Source organism: Anabrus simplex, chromosome 2 (genome assembly GCF_040414725.1).
Source record: "Anabrus simplex isolate iqAnaSimp1 chromosome 2, ASM4041472v1, whole genome shotgun sequence".
In the NCBI taxonomy this organism is placed as follows: domain Eukaryota; kingdom Metazoa; phylum Arthropoda; class Insecta; order Orthoptera; family Tettigoniidae; genus Anabrus; species Anabrus simplex.
The window spans coordinates 750,386,961-750,403,448 of record NC_090266.1 but is presented as its reverse complement, the minus strand read 5'-3'; the positions used below and the strand labels follow the sequence as shown (position 1 = coordinate 750,403,448).

The following is a 16,488-nucleotide window of genomic DNA, read 5'->3' as shown; positions in this document are numbered from 1 at the left end:
ATATTCCCCTGGCGTTTCACCGATGAAGCTCCTTTACGAATATTTTAATATAAATATTTCCCTTCGAGCTAAGGTTTTGTAATAACTTGTCAATAAATTTCTTCTAACAATTTCCCTTTTAGTTCAGATATTCAAGTTAGTTGTTCTTTTTCATATTTCATATTTTCTGCGGGATTATACTGTAAAGATTGATAATAGGTTATACATTGCTATTGACATTTATTTGATTGCTTGGACATTGCGAATGAGGGTTCGATTCACCAGCTGTTGTTGTTCATTTTTATTTTCTCAGCACGTGTGATTTAACTTTATTTTTGGTTTGATTTTTTATTTAGTTGGTTAACAGTCAATTAAGGAGGCTAGCTTAGTTAGGCAGACCTGTAATGTTGTAGAATTTAGGAAAGAGAGAGATTCACATATTTTATTTGTTTGTACGTTCAGTGATGTGTAAAGGAGAGGACGTATAGATCTCTGGTAAGACCCCAATTAGAGTATGTTTCCAGTGTATGGGACCTACACCAGGACTACTTGCTACGAGAACTGGAAAAGATCCAGAGAAAAACAGCACGATTTGTTCTGGGTAATTTCCGACAAACGAATAGTGTTATGAAATGTTGCAAACTTTGGACTGGGAAGACTTGGGAGTAAGGAGACGAGCTGCTCGACTAAGCGGTATGTTCCGAGCTGTCAGTGAAGCTATGGCGTTTCCTGGACTTCTGTACTGGTATGGTATTAACAGTTACGGATAAATTCTTCAAGTATAAGGCTCTTCATCGCTACACGTGGGAGAGTGCGGGCACCATATCTATAATAGACTATCATAATCAGGAGAGTGAATCCATCTGCAGACGAATAAGGGTAGAGAAACTTCTGGACTGGGAAATTAGAAGTACATGGATATGACTAGTATAAAGTTCCAAACAATAGATAATAAACAGCTTCAGAATATAGGAAATGTTGGCATACAGGGAAGCTGTAGTAGAAACTGCAAGGAAATGTCTTGGAACAACTGTGTAGAAAGATTGGAAAAAGCGAACATCTAGGTGGAATGATGAAATGAGGGCAGCTTGGAAACGTAAAAAAGAAGGTGTATCAGAAATTGCTCCAATGATTGATGCAGACAGGGAATTGTGGTTAGATGACAGAAACAGAGCGAATGCAATAATTTATTGTTGAATCCAAGAAGAAGTGATGGGAAGATTGCGGTAGTAACCTGGAAAGACTTGGTCAAGCGGCAGGGAAAGCTTTCTGGAGAGTTCTAAAGAATTGTAGAAAAGGATGGAGAAAGGAAATTAATACTGTTTTGGATAATTCAAGTGAACAGGGATTTCATTTTCTGCAAGTGTATTTGCTTTTGTATCTGCCTGTGTTCTCATCACATAACTACGCTAGAAAATAATTGACCGGGCGAGTTGGCCGTGCGCGTAGAGGCGCGCGGCTGTGAGCTTGCATCCGGGAGATAGTAGGTTCGAATCCAACTATCGGCAGCCCTGAAGATGGTTTTCCGTGGTTTCCCATTTTCACACCAGGCAAATGCTGGGGCTGAACCTTAATTAAGGCCACGGCCGCTTCCTTCCAACTCCTAGGCCTTTCCTATCCCATCGTCGCCATAAGACCTATCTGTGTCGGTGCGACGTAAAGCCTCTAGCAGCAGAAAATAATTGTTTTAAGCCAAAATGGAGGGTTGTGGATTGATGGAATGGGTGTTGGGATGCTGCTAAATTGTTAATGGGACTTTAGAGACCAAATATCAGTCACCTCCTTTACTCTTTTGTGATTAGCAGACTATTAGTTTTAACGGAAAATTATAAAAGGATTCTCACTCGTCGTTTCTCGTGGCTGATGTTATGTGATTATAACTACGGGACCTCAAATTTTACGTTGAATCCGAGCCACATGGATGTAACTTTTCTTCTGAAATGTTCAACGCCGGTCTGTGTGGCTCATACGATAGAAGACTAAGTTGGTGGGTTCGGTCCCGGCTCAGTCTAATTTTATTTGAAGGTCCTCTAATGCGCCAACCACGTGACTTGATTTACTGACACCAAAAAGGAAGTTCTGCGGAAAAAAAATCCGTTACCTCATTGCCCCTAAAATCCTTAAAAATCGGTATAGGACGTAAAGTCAATGAAATTCTTCTTCATATTCTTCTTCTCCTACTTCGAACCGCAGCCGCCTTGATGAAAAGCCAGTGACAATGTCATATGCCCTTCGCGCCCCTAGAATTTTGAGATTTATTAAAATATAATGGTAAAGTTATAATCGTTTTTTCGAAATATTTTACATAAAATTAACAGTAAAGAAGTAATAATTGCATTTTCGAGTAATAAGTTTTAGGAGTGAGCCAGTGAGGGTGATGTACTTGGGAGCGCTAACTAGTCGGTGCGTTGTAAGGGTAAATCGTTGTCATAAGACAGATATCAGTGGAGTAACAGGTACTTACTAATATTTATGCGATATAGAATCATAAGGTCCGCCTCTGTGGTGTAGTGGTTAATGTGATTAGCTGCCACCCCAGGAGGCCTGGGTTCGATTCCCGGCTCTGCCACGACATTTGAAACGTGGTACGAGGGCTGGAACGGGGTCTACTCAGCCTCGGGAGGTCAAATGAGTAGAGGTGGGTTCGTTTCCCACCTCAGCCATTCTGGAAGTGGTTTTCCGTGGTTTCCTACTTCTCCTCCAGGCAAATGCCGGGATGGTACCTAACTTAAGGCCACGGCCGCTTCCTTCCCTCTTCCTTGTCTATCCCTTACACTTCCCCCCCCCCGCAAGGCCCCTGTTCAGCATAGCAGGTGAGGCCGTCTGGGCGAGGTACTGGTCATCCTCCCAGTTGTATCCCGACCCAGAGTTTGAAGCTCCAGGACACTGCCCTTGCGGCGGTAGAGGTAGGATCCCTCGCTGAGTCCGAGGGAAAAACCAACCCTGGAGGGTAAGCAGATTAAGAAAGAAAGAAAGAATCATAGGGCTACAGAAATTAAAAAAAAACAGCCTAAAGCTGGTATAAAATGTTGGCACTTATTTTTCCGTAATGGGTCGACTCGTTGGCCGAATGGTCATTGTCGATGCCTTCGGATCAGAAGGTCCCGGGGTTCGACTCTCAGGCAGGTGGGGGATTTTAATCGCGTCTAGTTCGAGAATTGGTTGTTTGTATTTGCCCCAATACACTTCTATTTACATGCACTCAACACTCCGCACAACCAAACTCCGTAAAAACACGTAATAGTGAACAAATCCCTCAACACAGGGTTGGCGCCAGGAAGGGCATCCAGCCGTAAGACAGGTCCATGTCCACATGTGCTACAAATGACAAATATTATGCACACAATGTGATTATAAACACTCCCTTTCAACTACCGGGTTTAGCAGCTCAGACGCAACGCGCTGGCTTAGTGAGCCCAAATTGGCGGGTTCAGTCCTGGCTCTGTTCGATGATGTTTGAAGGTACCGAACGAGTTGGCTGTGCGGTCAGGACCGCATAACTGTGAGCGTCATTCGGAAGATGATGTGTTCGAATTTCAGCACTTAAAATAACTCTGCGGGACAAAATTTTCAGCACCCCGGTGTCTCTGAAAACCTAAAAGTTGTTTGGCAGGACATAAGACCTCTTTTGACTACTAGTAGTTTAATATCGCACTAACTCAGACATGTTTTCGACGATGATGAGGAGATAGAAAAGGCCTAGGACTTGGCAGGAAGGGGCCGTTACTCTAACTGAGGTACTGCATCAGCATTTTACTGATGTGAAAATGAGAAACCACGGAAAATCTGTATTCAAGGCTGATGATTTTGATGATAGAGCGAAACTGTTATCAACAATTCTGGCAAAACAACGAGAACAACAACATTCAGTAGATGTGTTCTTCCAAAGTATAGCGTTGTCTGTTTAAAAAATGCCCCCTGAAAATAAAATTCGTGCGAAAATGGATATTTGTCAGATTGTTGGATAACTAGAGGTGGAAGAAATCCGTGAAACCTCAAGCTCTTCATCTTCTGCTCAATATGATGTATTATCGCCTACTCGTCTTCCCTCTCATGGATCTTCGGTGTCTCACCAATCACCGTCTCCTTTGCGGCATGACGACATGCAGTTTTTGACTAACATGACTGGTTACACATTTCATTAAGTAGTACTACTGGGCAACTAATCTGCTCTCCACTTACCTACTAATCTACGTTGTACTGTACGTTCCATTTTGAAATTACACATTGTATTATTACATTTTGTTAGTTTACTGTTGTAATGTTTCTCAAATACAAACAGGTACAGACATTGAGCTTAAACAATTATTATTTCAATACTTTCATACCTGAGCGTCAGGCCCAGTTTTTCTGCAGGGTTTATGGGATTTTCACTTTATTACATGACTTTCCCATTAAATCACTTTCAATGCAGGATGAAATGTAATTAAAATGACTTGTGTTCAAACGAAAAACTTACCTTTTAGAAAATGTATTTTAATAAGAATATTCTGAAAACACTCTTCGTACCTTACCAGATACAGTGGACTGGGTTCGGGTTTTTTAAGCTGGGCCAGTATTAACTCTTCTTCTTCTTCTTCCTCTTCAAGTAGCAGAAACGCAGCCAAACTTGATCCATGAGCCATGACGTTCACAATGCAACTGCTCTAGTCGCGTCTTTAGGAATCTATCCGAGCGATACGGATCGTACGTCTCTGATCGCGTGGCCATGCGGTTGCAGTCGTTTTCTTGACAGTCGTAGCACAAAAAAATGAAATGGCGTATGGCTTTTAGTGCCGGGAGTGTCCAAGGACAAGTTCGGCTCACCAGATGCAGGTCTTTTGAATTGACTCCCGTAGGCGACCTGCGCGTCGTGATGAGGATGAAATGATGATGAAGACGACACATACACCCAGCCCCCGTGCCAGCGAAATTAACCAATTAAGGTTAAAATTCCCGACCATGCCGGGAATCGAAGCCGGGACCCTGTGACCAAAGGCCAGCACGCTAACCATTTAGCCATGGAGCCGGACGTCGTAGCACAGGCATCCCACCATAACCGTGCCGGATGCGACCGGTGTTCACAGCCCAATTTTCGTTGTAATAAGCTATGTCATCATCCAAGATAAGGTAAGCTAAATCAGAACTATAAAAGGTTAGAAAATAGGCGAAAAATGTATAGCATTTCTTACCGGGTAGGGAATAAAATTGTTCTTTATTCTGTTCAAATTCTGTTAAATTAGTGAAATAATATAACCGCAGACCGTACATAAAATTTAACTATGTACACTGAATTAGTTGTCGGAAAATACAGCCTATACAAGCCTTTGCGGAGAAGAATTCCAAGGATTCCGTTAAAGGTTTATAAATCATAATTAATGAGTACAGTTCTATGACGAAAATTTAAATAAAACATTCATGCATTACTTCATACACAAGGGCAATATCTAACACCGACTCAAGAACTCCTCGTTGAATATTAAATCAGTGTAATGTGTAATTTGGAATGCCATAAACAGAGATATTCCATCCGCAGAGAAGACATAGATGGCTCATAAATAATGCAAGAGATAATATTAAGGTCATAACCCTAAAAATATGGGAGAAAATGTACAATCAGATAATTCTGAATACTAGAATAACGTAAGTTCAGTTATATTTTAACGAAGATTATATTTGTTTTTCATTTACCTTATCTATAAATAAAGTTATTGGGGATCAACAGGATCAGTCCCTGGATTTTCTGGAACCAGAAACCACAGGACAGCATCTTCCTAAGTTGCTTCTGAAGAATTTACTGTGAAGTAGCAGTACTAGGTGCAATGTAATTTGAACCACTCCTGTAAGCAGCTACTGCCCCTGCTCTACGTAACACTCCTTGGGAAGAATGGTAGTTTTTATAACATGAAATATGGTCATTCGTCTATGTTTTATCCTACAACATGCCCATACATGGAGCTGCGTTTCGGTGTCTGGGAGAAAATACCAAACAGGTTATCTCAGTGCGTTGCGGCACTACCTGTTAAGGCTACTTCGGGAGACGGATGGGTTCGAATATCCCGTCGGCCATCCTCGAAAATGGTTTTTCGTGGTTTCCCATTTTCATCTCCAGCCAAATGCCGGTATGGTACCTCTCTCATGGCCATGTCCACTTCATTCCCATTCCTAGCCCGTGCAATTACACCAACAGACAACAGCCCCATACAGTAGAACATGTAGCTCACTCCCATGGGGTGTACCGGGAAAAGCAGCTACAGATCTGGCGAGCCGAACATGTTCTCAACACTCCCGGCACTGAAAGTATTGCGCTAAAAAATAAAATTTGAAACGTTCGAGGTAACCATAAGAAGCTGTAACATTTATTCGGATACTTTGAAGTTCGTGAGATCACCTTACATAACCAAAGCACATTCCAGTATATACAGAATGGAAGGTAAATGATGCACCAATTAACACAAGAGATCTTGGAGAGAGGATCACAATGCTGCAATTTGCAGGTCTGTAGCTTACACCATTACGTTAAGACTTGGGAGAAAGGAGACGAGCTGCTGGAATAAGCGGTATGTTCGGAGCTGTCTGTGGAGAGATGGCCTGGAATAACATTGGTGGACGAATTTTCGGCTCCATGGTTAGCGTGCTGCCCTTTGGTCACAGGGGTCCCAGGTTCGATTCCCGACAGGGTCGGGAATTTTAACCATAATTGGTTAATTTCGCTAGCACGGGGGCTGGGTGTAAATATCGTCTTCATCATCATTTCACCCTTATCACGACGCGCAGGTCGCCTACGGGAGTCAAATAAAAATCTGCATCTGGCGAGCTGAACTTGTCCTCGGACACTCCCGGCACTAAAAGCCATACGCCATTCCATTCCAGTGGACGAATAAGTTTGAGTAGTGTCTTTAAAAGTAGGAAATATCACAAGATGAACATGAAGTTGGAATTAAAGAGGACAAATTGGGGCAAATGTTCGTTTATATGGAAAAGAGTTAGGGATTGGAATAATTTACCAAGGGAAATGTTCAATACATTTCCAAATTCTCTGAAATTATTTAAGAAAAGCCTAGGTAAACAGCCGATAGGCAATTTGCCACTTCGGTGACGGCCCTAGATACAGATCAGTGGTGACTGACTGACTGATTGGTCGCATGCGGCACGATATTTAACCCACTCGGTCGCTGGCGGCACGATTTTCTCGTGGTCGCATCCAGCACGGTCGCTTCTGGCACGTAACCTTCGCTGCTATGCAGCCGGATTCCTAAGATCCGTTGTAAGTGGTCCGGAAGGTGAACAACGGTCCTCTCTGGATCTCTATCTCCGTTACTGGCAGGGATGGAAATGGTGATTTCTCTGCATACCTCTCGTCTAACAAGTTCTTCCAACTCTTAAACATTGTGTAGTCAACTGTTACAACGTCGAACTGTGAGAGCTTCTGACACACGGTTTTTATGATAGAGATCTAGTCACTAGGAACAATTGCCTGGGCTTTTGAATTCACCAAACCTTTGTTCTTGATGACCTAAACAACAAACATCATGAAGATAGGAATGCCCCCTTACTGGGAAAGTTATGTTTTGTTTCTTAACGTTCACCATATTGAAGAGGAACCGAAAGAATTTCCACGACGTGAGTCACATAACATATTCAGGTGCATTACATCAGAATAGTTGGAGATGAAGTGCTGCAACAAGGAGAATACGTCGGCAATTCTCTTTCTGCCTTCATGCTCCGGTTACACATGAAAAATACTTTTGGAAGTGTACAGTACATGGACGTTAAATGCAAACACACATCACTCTCTCCTGTAGTAGACACCATTCGAGGAGATGTTAGGAACAGCCAAATTTCTCCCACAGTCGATGCAAATCGCCTCAAATTCACATTGGCTTTTCGATTTCTCCTTATGTCTTCCTTTTCTTTCTTTCTTAATCTGTTTACCCTCCATGGTTGATTTTTCCCTCGGGCTCAGTGAGGGATCCCAACTCTACCGCCTCAAGGGCAGTGTCCTGGAGCGCCAGACTCTCGGTCGGGGGATACAAGTGGGGAAAATGACCAGTACCTCGCCCAGGCGGCCTCACCTGCTATGCTGAGCAAAGGCCTTGCCGGGGGATGGGAAGATTGGAAGGGATAGACAAGGAATATGGAAGAAAGCGGCCGTGGCCTTAAGTTAGGTACCATCCCGGCATTTGCCTGGAGAAGTGGGAAACCATAGAAAACCATTTCGAGGATGGCTGATGAGGGAATCGAACCCCCCTCTACTTAGTTGACCTCCCGAGGCTGAGTGGACCCCGTTCCAGCCCTCGTTCTGCTTTTCAAATTACGTGGCAGAGCCGGGAATCGAACCCGGGCGTCCGGGGGTGGCAGCTAATCACACTAACCACTACACCACAGAGGCGGACATGTCTTCTTTTTCTCATATAAAATGCTTCGGTTCTGCTTAACTAATTCCCTGCTGTTCGTACACTGAGCGCAAGAAGAATACAATGAGCTCCTTCCCCTGCAGTTATGATGATGGGCCCCTTCTTTCCCTGTATGCTCTTTTTTCTTCAGCTCATTTCTCTGGAGGCAACTCCTTCTTTCATAGATAGAGTTGCCCACTGGAAAATTCAAGTGAACATCAGCAGACGGAGTGAAGATCTCCATTTGTTCAAAAAATGCAATGAGCCCCTTCTTTCCCCGTGCCCTTCATTTACCTTCCAACCCTCCAAGAAGCCTTCATGGCCTGTACGGAAATGACTTTGCTTTGTTATTGTAATATTTCCTTCAAATTTTTAGCAGGAAAGACCTCATTGGTATAGGTCATCCTTTCACCAAGATAGCGGGCTCAATCCTGGCGGAGGTTTATAGTATTTGAAAATATTGAAATGTGACAATTCCATCTCGTTGTCTTCCGGCACGTTAATGAACGGCAAAACAATTTCCTTAAAATCGATAGCAACTATAGGAATGTTAAAGTATCATTATTATCATTAGATTATTATTATTATTATTATTATTATTATTATTATTATTATTATTATTATTATTACTACAAGATTATTTTAACGTCTCACTAAGACATCGAAGGTTATTGTTTGCTTAAGGATGGGAATGGACCAGGATTGGGAAGGTAGCGGCCGTGGCCTTAATTAAGGCATGAGCCGTGTATTTGCCTCGCGTGAAAGTGAGAAACCACGGAAAACCATCTCCAGGGCTGATGATAGGATTCGAGCCCACCTTCTCTCGAATCCAAGCTCACAGTTACGTGATCGAACCACGTAGCCTACTCGCTCGGAATGAAATGTATTTTAAAATAGTAGAAGTAATTTTACCGCGACTCCTTTTAAATCTATTTTCTACATTTTGAAAATAATAATAATAATAATAATAATAATAATAATAATAATAATAATAATAATATCAATAATAGTAGCCTTAGGAAGTCATATTTTACCTTTGTACCCATATCTATATTTTCTCCTATGAACTTTCCATTCGGATAGGCGTACGGTGAAACTTTTGAAGAAGAATGCCTTGGTTACGGATGTCCGACGTTTTCATGTTTCACTGTCGAGTTAACCAGTCAAATCTTAACGCGAGAATGGAAATGATCGTTATGATGGTTGCCGTTGTAAGGAACCTAACATTTAGGTCATTCTCTCTGTGGATGTGATCACTTTCAGTGGTTATTCTGAGTGGAGTTGATTATGGATTTTAGCATACTTACATCGGTCTAGTGTGTGGACACTTAACTCACTCTTCTACAATACTTTCACTACCGTACTGCTGCCCAAATAGCGTGCGTCATCAGATAGGCCTACACGAACTGTTGACTAGCTTATTCCTAGTCTCTATACTATTTTCCTAACTTCTTTGAGGTATAATAATAGGCTACCTCGGGTTCAATTGCCATTCATACCAGTGATTTAAAGTTATTGATGTCTGGTACTGTGTTAACAGCCTCAGGAGGGTGTCTGGAAATTTGATGCTGCGGTAGGTGGGAGTGTGAAAAGGAACTGGTTTTCCTACCGCATGTCAACTCTGGGTCATTATATCTACTCATACACTTTCGCAAATACCATAATAACCAGAGGTTATCAGACAGTTTCCATAAGGGCCGGGCTGAATGGCTCAGATGGTGTAAGGCAGGCCTTCTGAGCCCAACTTGTCGGGATCGAACCCAGCTCAATGGGGTTGCACTGAAGGTGCTCAGATACGCCAGCCTCGTGCTGGTAGATTTATTGGCACGTAAAAGGACTCCTGCGGAACAAAATTCCGGCAACCTGGAGTCTCCTTAAATCGTAAAAGTAACCATTGAGTCTTAAAACCAGTAACATATACTTCATCCTGCCCCTTTCTTCAATTTATCAGGAGGGTCACTTGAGGATTTGGCCAATTTTTACGTCCAGATGCCCTTCCTGACGCCAACCCTATATGAAGGGGTATGTTCACTGTCGCTTTTTTCTATTTTAGTTGGTTATGAAGATGAAGAGAAGTGTGTAAAGACGCACACAAAATCCCAGTCCCAGAGCCAGAGGAATTAACCTCTCGCAGTTAAAATTCCCGGCCCAGCCGGCAATCGAACCTGAGACCAATACACTGACCATTCTGCCAAGCAGGTGGCCGGAATATCAATCTTCTTCTACCGCTTTTCCTGCACCCTTGTGGGGTTGCGGGTACGAACTATGTAACACATGTGGTTATGGCCCTGTTTATGGCCGGATGCCCTTCTTGACGCCAACCCTAATGAGGAGGGATGTATTCACTATTGCGTTTATCTGTGGCGGTTGGTAATCCATGAGTCAGAAGAATTAACCAAACACAATCAATATCCCTAATCCTACCGGAAATAGAACTTGATCATCTGAACCGAAAGTCTCATCGCTGACCACTCAGCCAAGTTGCCGGACAAAGCCTTCTACAGGTTATTCTGGGGTCAGTGGAGCCACCCAAACTCATTTTGGGTTTGGACGTTTAAGGCCCGAATGCAGTTCTTGACACCATGTGATCTTTGGGAAGATAATCTCAACCCAGAATAGACAGGGTTTCGAACTTCAGCCTTCCGGGTGGGAAGCCAACAACTAAATCACTGAGCTAATCGCTAGACCAATACAATTATTACTTCTAAGAATACGGACCTAATTGCCAAACCCTTCTCAATAAAAATAATATCATAAAAATCTTCCCTAAAAATTGCTCTTCTTCCTATGTCATAGCCTATCTGGACTTGATTTGAGATTCCGTCTTCTACAAGTATATTTCCAACGACCATGTTCTGTACGGTACAGTGTCGAGAGAAGTCCCGGTAGATGAAAAAGCATTCCTGAAGTTTAATTAATAGAGCTTCTAATGACTATTTTGGAGGCAGACAAAAGGCCAACTAGCTGGATGGGAAGGGAGGCGGGTTGGCTGTGAGCTGGTCCAGCAGCCCACTGCAGTGTGGGTAACCTTGCTGGCAGGCTGTCTTGAGCCAGCACCAAGCAGTCACACAACAGCCAAGGCTTCTCCACGGCAGTACACGGTGCGTATGAACTCGGATTGCTTGCTATCTTAGTTTCATTCAGATACTGATCTACCATTATCTGCCCCGGGTCAGGTTATGCAGGCAATTATACTTAATTAATCGATACTGGGATTCTTATTCTTTGTAGTTTACTATGAAATACATTGATTGAATTCAGAAGCATGTTTTTATTGTGTTGAGTCTCGTCTCAAGGTAACGATGTCCTCTCATTGTGTGCTTTCGAGCAATTAAAAAGAAAATTTCTTACCTCAAACCTAGTTGACATCGGATAACGGCGTCGTGCAGGATTAGTTCCGTTGATGGTCATCATATTGTTTAGTATTCTTTTCAGCATTTTTATTCACATTGTCTCTTCTGTTTTACAGCTTGAAGAGAAGCAGGACATCACAAGAGTTACGAAGAAGACGTGGTGGACAATTGTGACATATATGATTGAATCTTAATCGTGGTTGTTTGGTGATCGTGGATAATAGGAGTCAGTCATATTTGTTGACGAAGACTTGCAGGCTTGTATTTTTCTCCTCACTCTGTTAATGTGTTGTGAGAAAATGGATTGAGAAAATATAAGACACTGACAAGTTGAGTAAGAGTAGTGAACCATGATCTATCCATCGTCAAGTGGAGCCCGCGGCCGCAGCGGCAGGAGTCGCTCCAAGTCCCAGCCGGTGGTGCAGTGGAAACAGCGTAATGTGCAGGAGGGATTGGTGGTAGTGGACGAACAGCAGCTATCGCGTCTTATCAAGAGGGACCCTATCGAGAAGTACTACGAACTAGATGCCGAGCCCTTCGCTACGTAAGTACAATATATATTGTTGTTTCATTTGTAACTTTCGCATTTTTCTTTGGGTAGATTCTACGGGGGCGTTTAAAAAATCATTGCCTTTTATGTCTTTTTTTAATCTCCTGGTGTTTATCCGTAGTTGTCTTGTGAAACTGTACTTTGCAGAATATTAGGTGATTTATGCTCGTCATATTCGTAACTAAAACCATTTGCCTATTCGGACACGTGGTCTTCGTATGTCCAGAGAAAGAATGCGGAGAATTTAGGATTACTTGAAAAAATAAAAGAAACTTTTGTTTCGTGACACATCAGTAAAAGTCATGTAATAATAACTTGTGCTGTACAGACATACTATGCAAAGAGGATAGAATAGAAGATACTATGTCTAGGAATATCGAGGAAACTTTGTGTGTAATTTAACAACCAGAAGTGTCATCATTTCTTATCATTCCATTGATTTTATGACTCTTTAATAATAAAAGAATGACGTCACGGAACCTGAAAGAGAGTCCGTATTCTTAGAAAGCATTCTTCATATCCCAGTAAATTGGGTTTCTCAAAAGTTAAAATATTATTAGAACTCCTTATTGAAAACTGAAGTTTCGGTGATGTAGACAGAGAGGGGAGTAATGTAATAGTAATGTTTAGGGAGTGAATAATGAATATGTATACTAAAATGTCCCTCCTTGTAATTTCCTACTGTGGGACCATCACTTAGTAAACAACAGTTACAGAATTTCCAAGTAGTCACAGTGGCTTCGTCTGGAAACTATCTCACAGGGCTCCAGCTGATCACGTAATGTGACTCGTAGAACGTGTCTGCTGTGTGGGCTACAACCTAGAGAGATGGCAGCCCCTGTCAACAGTTTAGTCATTGTGTGTAGCAATTATCTGGGACAAAAGTAGGTGGTGGGCATGCCTGCAACCATTTTGGTTATCGATACCTTCAGGAAAAAATAAATAAATCAAGGGTCATGAGAAGAAATCAGCATCTTCCCAAATATTACAACGGGACAGAATGTCTCTCGAAAATTTATTTCCTTTCCAATTAAGGATGTCGCATTTTCTCCTTTGTGTTCTTAAAGCGTTTTATAGTGGTGTTACACTATACCTGTCGTATCAAATCAATAGTTATTTCTGTAGAATTTTGTGAGAAATACGCAGTCTGAAATTACCACGATCATTCATCAGCGTTCTATCCTATTATGCGTTGTTGTTTGGGTCTTCAGTCCATAGAATGGTTTGATGAAGCACTGCATATTGGGTTAATACTATCATCTCTGTGTAACTATTGCATCCTACGACTGTTTTAAACTGTTTGTCATATTCATGTTTTGGGCCTTTTACTTCCATTCTTAACCCCTTACACTTCCCTCTAAAACTAGTAGAACAAGCCCTGGGTGTCTCAAAATATTTATGTACTATAATTGTTGTCTTCTTGTCAAATTTCGTCGAATCTTTCTCGTCTCACCGTATGCTTATCTCTTCATTTATGATCCGATTTATTCACCTTACCTTCCACATTCTTTTGTGACAGACAATTTTAAAGATTTTCATTATTTTTATACCAGTTATTGTCCATACTTAACTTTCGTACAGTGCAATGTTCCACATTAAAATGCCTTCAGAAAGTCTTTTGTAATTCGCACACATACTGTATTTGGTTCAAGTGAGTAAATTTATTTTCTTAAAAAGATGTCTTCGTTACTCGGGATAGTCTTACTTCTACCATCGTTGGTTATTGTACTACCCAAACAATGATAGTCACCTATTACCTTACAAATGAATCTCCTAATCTGTCACTTTCTACATCACCTGCCTTCATTCAACCGCTTTCAATTACTTTGGATTTAAATTTATTCATTTATTTTAACCTTCTCCAAGACTGTATTCACATACCATTCAGTAATTCCTCTAATTCCTGTACAGTCAGCTAAGATGACAATATCCTCTATAAATATTACCGTTTTAATTTTCTAACTATGAACTATGATTCCTTCTCCAAATTTAGGTGTAATGTCTCTAACTAATAGGTATGACACTAAAATAAAGCGGTGCGTGTAAACCAACTCATAAGATGAAATACATGCCAATCAGTCAATCAATCAATCAATCAATCAATCAATACTGATCTGTATTTAGGGCAGTCGCCCAGGTGGCAGATTCCCTATCTGTTGTTCTTCTATCCTTTTCTTTAATGATTGCAAAGAAATTGGAAATTTATTGAACGTTTCCCTTGGTAAGTTATTCCAATCCCTAACTCCCCTTCCTATAAACGAATATTTGCCCCAATTTGTCCTCTTGAATTCCAACTTTATCTTCATATTGTGATCTTTCCTACTTTTAAAGACGCCACTGAAACTTATACGTCTACGGATGTCATTCCACTCCATCTCTTCACTGACAGCTCTGAACATACCACTTAGTCGAGCAGCTCGTCTCCTTTCTCCTAAGTCTTCCCAGCCCAAACTTTGCAACATTTTTGTAACGCTACTCTTTTGTCGGAAATCACCCAGAACAAATCGAGCTGCATTTCTTTGGATTTTTTCCAGTTCTTGAATCAAGCAATCCTGCTGAGGATCCCATACACTGGAACCATACTCCAGTTGGGGTCTTACCAGAGACTTACATTCCCTATCCTTTACATCCTTACTACAACCCCTAAATACCCCCATAACCATGTGATGGTGTTCTAAGGAGGTTTTTAGAAAGCAAGATAGAATATATAGGAATTCTATAAAGGATGTAGATTCCGCCAGTTTGGTAGTGAACATAGGGCATATAACTTGTCCTTCTAATCCTTTTTTAAATAACAGAATACATTCTAAACAAATAGGCCTATCGGAATGATGCAGATGAGAGAGTTTGTCATGTTTATAGGAGAGAAACTGTAACGGAAACCCGGTGGGTTGTAGATGCTGAGAATGCAATCTAACAAGTATAGTGGACCCGAGAGTTGAAACATCACCAAGGTGATATTCCTTAGTTTACGACTACGTCTGCATTTTTATGGCTATTAGAAGAAAGAAGGCTGATAAAATTGGAAGGATTCCTTCGGATAATAATAATAATAATAATAATAATAATAATAATAATAATAATAATAATAATAATAATTTGATCACTCACTCATTACGTTCACGGTTTTCGCAGAAACCAAGTAGCCGGAATTTTGTTCTGTAGGAGTTATTTTGAGTGCGTGTAAATCTACCGGCACACTGGTCACATGTGCGGCTAGTTGGTTCAATGGTCAGCGAGCGGCCTTCGGTTCAGGGAGCCAGAAATCGATTCCTGGCTGAGTCTGGAAGTTTGATCTTAAATGGTTAATTCCCTTGGCTCGGGGACTGGGTTATTGTGTTGTTCCCAACATCCTTCCAACTCATTCACCACTCACAATACTATCATCCACCACACTAACACGTAGTTTCCCACGAACGGCAGGTACTGTCCACACTCGTCGGAGGGTCTGTCTTACAAGGGCAGCACCAGGCTAGCAAAAGCCACACGAAATTACTATTATTATTATTATTATTATTATTATTATTATTATTATTATTATTATTATTATTATTATTATTATTTTATTATTCACATGTACAATACAAACCGAATAAAATGACCCCCTCCCCCTATTAAACAATCCGCACCGTCTAACTCTTAATTCTGTAATCAACTTTCCACAGTCTATCTTCCTTCACAAATCTTGCCCCATGCGTTCATAAGTCCTGTCGCTCATTCCAGGAACACTGCCCAATGAGAGTCGTTCTGAGTAGTGTCTTTACACGTCAAACTAACTTTCTGGGCATTTTTCGAGGAACCTTCCTTGACCGGAGTTATGTTGGGAGTTGTGGAACTGGTTACGTAGCGTAATTAGATAGACGCTCGCTATCATGCTGACGGTTGTGAGATCTAATTCTGGCGCACTGAGCGAATTCACTACGCGATACGAGTCGTGTGGTGTGATATTTCATTCGGGAGTTGGTGGATTCAAATCCCACCGTTGTTGGCGCTGAAGATGTTTTTCCGTAGTTTCCATTTTTTCGCACTAGGCAAATACTGGGGTTGTATCATCGTCGCCGGGTCGACGTTAAACGAATGTAAAGTAAAAAATAGGCTGTCCAAGAGCTACGCAGCCTGAGAAACTTTCTGGGTAAGGCCAGCCTAAGTGACACTGACGGTAAAGGGCTTGTCTTCTGAGCCCAAGTATTTGAAGGCACTCAAATATACCAGCCTAGTATCAGTAGGTTTA

At 41.6% G+C, this 16,488-nt stretch overlaps 1 protein-coding gene across 1 annotated transcript in view; it reads left to right on the top strand.

The window, feature by feature from the left end:
- Nucleotides 1-11,371: 11,371 nt before the first annotated feature.
- LOC136863094 (uncharacterized) overlaps nt 11,372-16,488 on the top strand; it is a 324,692-nt gene continuing 319,575 nt past the window's right edge. Inside the window, exons 1-2 of the mRNA XM_067139430.2 lie at nt 11,372-11,455; nt 11,824-12,251. Of these exons, the coding sequence (XP_066995531.2) occupies nt 12,058-12,251 (194 nt within the window). The 5' untranslated portion in view covers nt 11,372-11,455; nt 11,824-12,057. The remainder of the gene's footprint in view (nt 11,456-11,823; nt 12,252-16,488) is intronic.